This window comes from Raphanus sativus, chromosome 8 (assembly GCF_000801105.2).
Source record: "Raphanus sativus cultivar WK10039 chromosome 8, ASM80110v3, whole genome shotgun sequence".
NCBI lineage: Eukaryota > Viridiplantae > Streptophyta > Magnoliopsida > Brassicales > Brassicaceae > Raphanus > Raphanus sativus.
In genome coordinates, this window is record NC_079518.1 from 19,875,394 (window position 1) to 19,881,393 (window position 6,000).

Genomic DNA, 6,000 nt, shown 5'->3' on the forward strand with positions numbered 1-6,000 from the left:
AAGAGCGAACTCTTCCCTGTCTCGTGACACTTTGTGCAATGATTGTCGCTCCTGTATTCTCCTCCATCGTCACATACTTAAGCTGAGACTCCTCCATCAACCTAAGCTTCCCCGACAATTCCTCCACCTGAAACGCAAGACTAGGCCACTGGTGAGGCTTTTGTATTGCCAAAAATAGTTCCTTGAAATCACCAGAAAAAACCATCTTATTGTAGCGCAGACTCGTCATGCTCTCTGCCGCCCATAAGATAGTTTCAAAACGCGCATCCTCCAAACTCAGAATGTTAGAAAACGCCCTTCTACTGTGAAGCAGAACGACTCCTCTGTGATATCTTACCACCCACGCTACACCCAAAACCTTCGATCTCTGGTTCCATTCAAATCCCACATTGCACAGGAGCCATCCCTCAATCGGTGGTCTCCATCTGTGTTTTCTCTGTTTCTCCACCGTTTTCAGCTCCTTAGCAATTTCCTCATCTACAACTTGAGCTAGAAACCATTCCTCAGCATCAGCTTTTGCTTTTTTCCTGTATATCTACTGGATTCCATGTTCGACCATTGAAGAGAAAATCATTCATGCTCTTCCAAATAAGCCAAATCACCCAAGGCCATGTTCTTTTTGCTTCACCTTCTTCGCCTCTCAAGGATTTCAAGTTGAGCAAGTAGTTGATGTTTGACACAAGACTACCATTTTGAAACCCAAGTTCTGGCATAGGAATTCCAGAGAGAGCCCACGCTTGTCTCGCCGGATCACATTCAAACAGAACATGCTGGATCGATTCCCCTTCCAGCCCACACAGTTGACATCTGTCATCACACTTCATTCCCCTCTTACTGATCAGGTCTACTACCGGCAGAGCATCACTCAGTGCCTTCCAAATGAAAGTTCTGATTTTAGGAGCTGTACTAACCTTCCACACTTTCTCTTTAACTGAGTTAAAAGATGGTTGAATCAAAACCTCAGGGAAATCTTTCCTAATCTTTAACTCTTGCGCCAAAGCATACGCCGATTTAACCGAAAAGTTGCCACTTCTGTTATGTTTCCACAAGAACCCATCTGGTCTAGCAATCACCGGTTGATGTTTCCAAATCAGGTTCACATCCTCTGGTACAAACACCTCTCTTAATAACTCCAAATTCCATCTCCTTGTAGAGAGGTCAATCAGGCATTAGCTCCGAGGTTAACATCAAACGTATTGTTCTTCACCCACGGCGCTCTCATTCCCAAGATAGGGTCATGAACCCATTTCTCCAACCACTTCTGTTATGTTTCCACAAGAACCCATCTGGTCTAGCAATCACCGGTTGATGTTTCCAAATCAGGTTCACATCCTCTGGTACAAACACCTCTCTTAATAACTCCAAATTCCATCTCCTTGTAGAGAGGTCAATCAGGGCATTAGCTCCCAGGTTAACATCAAACGTATTGTTCTTCACCCACGGCGCTCTCATTCCCAAGATAGGGTCATGAACCCATTTCTCCAACCACACATATGTGTTCCTTCCATCTCCAATCTTCCAGCTAAGCCCTTTTTGCAGCAAGTCGCGACCAAATATGATACTTTTTCAAGCAAATGACGGCTTCGATCCCACAACTGTTGTGAGAAAGTCAGAGTAAGGAAAATATCTGCTTTTAATAAACCTCGCAACCAACGAATCAGGCTGAGACAACAACTTCCATCCTTTCTTGGAGCAAGGCTTGATTAAACCGTTCCATGTCTTTGAACCCAATTCCTCCTAACGCCTTAGGTAAAAAAAGCTTGTCCCATACAATCCAGTGAATCTTTCTCTGATGAGCGTCAGAGCTCCAACAGAACCTAGCCATTATACTCTCCAGCTTTGAGATGATCCCTTTCAGGATTTTGAAACAAGACATTGGAAACACCGGAAGCGCTGCTGCTGTCGACTTCAGTAAGATTTCCTTACCCCCTTGTGAAATCTTGCGCAGATACCAGCTCTCCAATCTGCCTTGGTTAGATCTTATTTGTTTCTTTAATTTTATTTCTTTAAAATCATCAAATTTTGTTACTGGTGATTTAGCTTTCGTTTTTTTCATCGATTTACTTTCGTTTTTTTCCCATCGATTTAGCTTTAATTTTAGAACTTGTATTGCTAAATGCTAATCATGGTTTATTTTTTCTTTTAGAACTAGGTGGTAACATCCGCTCTCCGCAGGGTGAATGAAATAAAATAGACTAGAATTTTTAATCTATAACATATTAGAAAATTAAAAGTTATGGTCGTAAATATTATATGTTATATAATGAAATATTGAACGTATGTATGTTTATATAAAGTAAACTTCGATTTTACTAAAACAATTGTGGAAATAAATCTATAAGATTAAGCAAAGACTTATTTAAAAATTGAGATAAAACAAAACATATGAAATAAAATTATTGTTTTTATGAATATAAGATAAAACGATATATATGCAATAGAATAATAAATTATGAAATGAATAAATTATAAAGAGACAAATAAAAATAACCGATAGAACCAAAACTGTTGTGAAAAATATCTTCATAACTCTTCGTTTGCAATCCTATAAATAAAAAAAACAAAGTATATCAGCTTACCAAACTATACACAATTATTTAAGAAAGTCTTATGACTTTCAACTTAATATTACACTAGATTTTGACCCGCTCGACCAAGCGGGTATCAATTTTCATTTTTATCTTTGTTTGTATTAAATATTATACATGATTCGCAATGTGTATATTAATATAACATTTTGAGAAATAATAATGTGTTTAGTTACATCGAATATTTTTTAAGTTCTACAGTAAATTATATGACCGATATTTATTGGACATCATATAAACAAATCAAAATTTGTATAATTAGATTTATGTATAAAATATCTAGAAAATAAAATTTCTGAATTCAAAGTAAGAAAAAAATAGATAAATATGAGTTAGTATAGTATTAAAAATTGATGCATTGGTAATAACATTTGTAAGAAAATAAAAATATTTAGGAAATTTATTCTATAGAATATTCGATTTGTAAAGTTGTATTCATAATTTTCAAAATAGAAAAGGTGCATGTATTGTGAAACTATTTATAAATTTCGTTAGGAAGGATCATAACTACATTGGCCGATTGTTAGGTTTATTAATTATTGCTGTCATATTTGTTTAGCTAGAATTCAATTTTGGAAATGATTAATTGAACATAAAAGACAAAAATCCTAAAAGATAAATTAATTAATAACTTCAGCGGTATACTACTGTAAATAATTATGAAATTAACGGGAAGTTTATATTTGTTCTCCCCTTTTAATAGATTAGATGAAAAATCTGGGCGTAGCCCAGAAAAAAATCTCTAATTTATATATATAAAGATAGTAGTAAGATCTCAGCTATCTTTTATACCGAGTCCATAGAAAAGGAACCATATACTAGTGAGATCGATATCCCACATATTTTTATACCGAATCATTACTGATTTAAAACATACTAGATTTTGACCCGCGCTTAAGAAGCGCGGCTATTTTGTTGTTGTAAATCCGTTAAAATTGAAATAATTCTTAATCATTTATTAATTATAATTTATTTAAAAATATTATATTCTAATGTACGAGGTCAAAACAACTTTTTGTATGTTTCATATCCGTTTGAGATTTTAGATCTAGTTACTCATATATAGTCCGATTTAGATTTACTAAAATACTTGTCAATCAGATTAACAGTATATTTGAAGATGAATTCATGTGTTTTACATTATAGAACTAAGAGAATGAATTTGTGTGTGTTTATAGTGTAATTAGCAATAATTTTTATTAAATTTAGTTCTATTTATATTAATTATCAAAACAAATATTTTTTGTATCTATTCTATTGATAAAAATATTAAATTTTTAATACTTAAAAAGCATCAATACTATTATCATAAAACAACATTTAAAAGATGATGAAAAGTATGTATACTATAATCATAAACTTGAATTTCAACTTGAAAAATGAGTTTTAAAGTAAAAATTGATATAAAATACATATTCTAAGTTGTTTGTATTTGTTAATTTTCCATAATATAGTTTAAGTGGTTGTATATGAATTATAGTAAAACTCAATTAAATAAGTTGGGCCGAGGATAATCTTTAACTAACTTCATATGCATTTTTCAAATTTGTTCAGTACTTGTATGTTAATATCGTTTTATGAACTGTAAATAATATAATATACTACTAAGTTTGATTGGTTCTATCATAAAAAAATGATTTTGTGATAATTATTTATAATACTTCATTAACTCATTTTTCTAAATAACATGTTATTATATATATGTTATTTAATTCAAATGACATATACAGATCTTAATTTATGAATTAATATAAAAAATTATATAATATACATGGTCACATACGTAATAGATTAGTCTATGGACCCACGAGTTTATATTATTGCATCAAAAAATATGTTGATTAGTAAATCATATATGAGATATCAATAACTAAATGGATAAATTTATAATGAAGGGGTGGAATTTATAGAAGGTAATATAGTAGTTACAATAAATATAAGAGTGCCACACTTATAATATCTAAAGAAAATCAGAGAAAATTATGATAATATATTGTTAGGTGAAATATAAGTAAGACCGTGAAATTATTAGCTCCTAGGAAATAGCCAAACAATTTTTTAAGTAGATTTATTAAAACTCATTTCCTTTTAATAGTATTGATGAACAATTATCGATGTATAAAAAAATTGAAATAACAGAAATAATATATTTTAAAAGAAATAAAAATGATATGTTTTTCATATATTATGTTTGAAGCTCGCGGGCGATAGAGAAGGATTACATTTATCTTGTCTATGTATTTGTCAATACAAGGACTTACTTTTATTCCATGGATCACAAAGATCAAACTCTTTAGTTATCCTGTTAAACTTACAAGGTCCGAGTGGTCTTATCTTCCACATACAATTATCGCACCAGAATTCGCCGGAATTATCTCGGGGCTCTTTATATATGTCAAACCAATAACTTCCAATATTTGGCAACACAAAATAACAGAAAAACAATGACCTTGCAAAGATATGACGCCGGAAACTAAATGACCACAATCCACGCGGTTGCAAACTCCGTTGACCCAAATCATCGTCTTTCGATTTACAATGAAATGACACTTGACTACCAATATCGTTGATTATTTCTACAGTAACTTTTGCAAAAGGATTATAGGCAACTTTTGGTGGTGATGGACCATTTGGAACTGGATTCTTGTTGTTTATGTCCGCAAGTGATGAATATGTAGTTATGAAGACAATCGATATGAATAGGGATAGATAACGTTTTCGAATATCCATTTTTATGGTAAAGGAGAGTATAGGCTTATAGCTAATATGATGTTGTTCACTTGTTTATTAATGGGTTCGATATAGTAATGCCAATATATTGTGAGATAGAGTCAGCGGTCATTTATATTTCTTTCCATAAATATATTATACGAATATTATTTTTCTTATCTCTATAATATTATTTGAGAAGTCAGTTTACTATGTGTCGCGCTCACGTTAACTCTCACAATGGTTGATTACATTGATACCCTTAATGAATTAAAATATTACATTTATTACCTATTATTTTTTTAAGTTTCCTTTTTGAAATTTTCCATATAACATATATATTAAAAAGGAAAATTTATAAATTTTAAAAATCGAATTTAAAAACGAAAATATATGTATAATAATATGATTCATTAAAAAGGAAATTTCACAAGATAGTAGTATTCTATTTTAAAAATATTTTTAAATAACATAAATTATAATTTTGAAGTCATAAATACTTACTTTATATCTATTGCTTCTTAAATGAAAATATATATTTGTATATAATGTGATTTCATAAAAATAAATTTCAGAAAGATAATCTTGATATTAAAAAAGAAATATTATTTATTTTAAAACATAATTTTAAACAATACAAAATATATCTATCTATAATATAATTTGAGAAGTCAGTTTCTTATGTGTCGCACTCACATTATGC

At 31.0% G+C, this 6,000-nt stretch overlaps 1 protein-coding gene across 1 annotated transcript; it reads right to left on the reverse strand.

The window, feature by feature from the left end:
* Nucleotides 1–4,832: 4,832 nt before the first annotated feature.
* Nucleotides 4,833–5,330, reverse strand: LOC130498851 (S-protein homolog 2-like). Its single transcript, XM_056992522.1, has one exon. The coding sequence runs from the start codon at nt 5,316–5,318 to the stop codon at nt 4,833–4,835; it is 486 nt and encodes a 161-aa protein (XP_056848502.1). The 5' UTR covers nt 5,319–5,330.
* Nucleotides 5,331–6,000: the final 670 nt, after the last annotated feature.

Coding starts and splice junctions, on each gene's coding strand:
- LOC130498851 (XM_056992522.1), bottom strand. CDS start 5,318: ATGGATATTCGAAAACGTTATCTATCCCTATTCATATCGATTGTCTTC.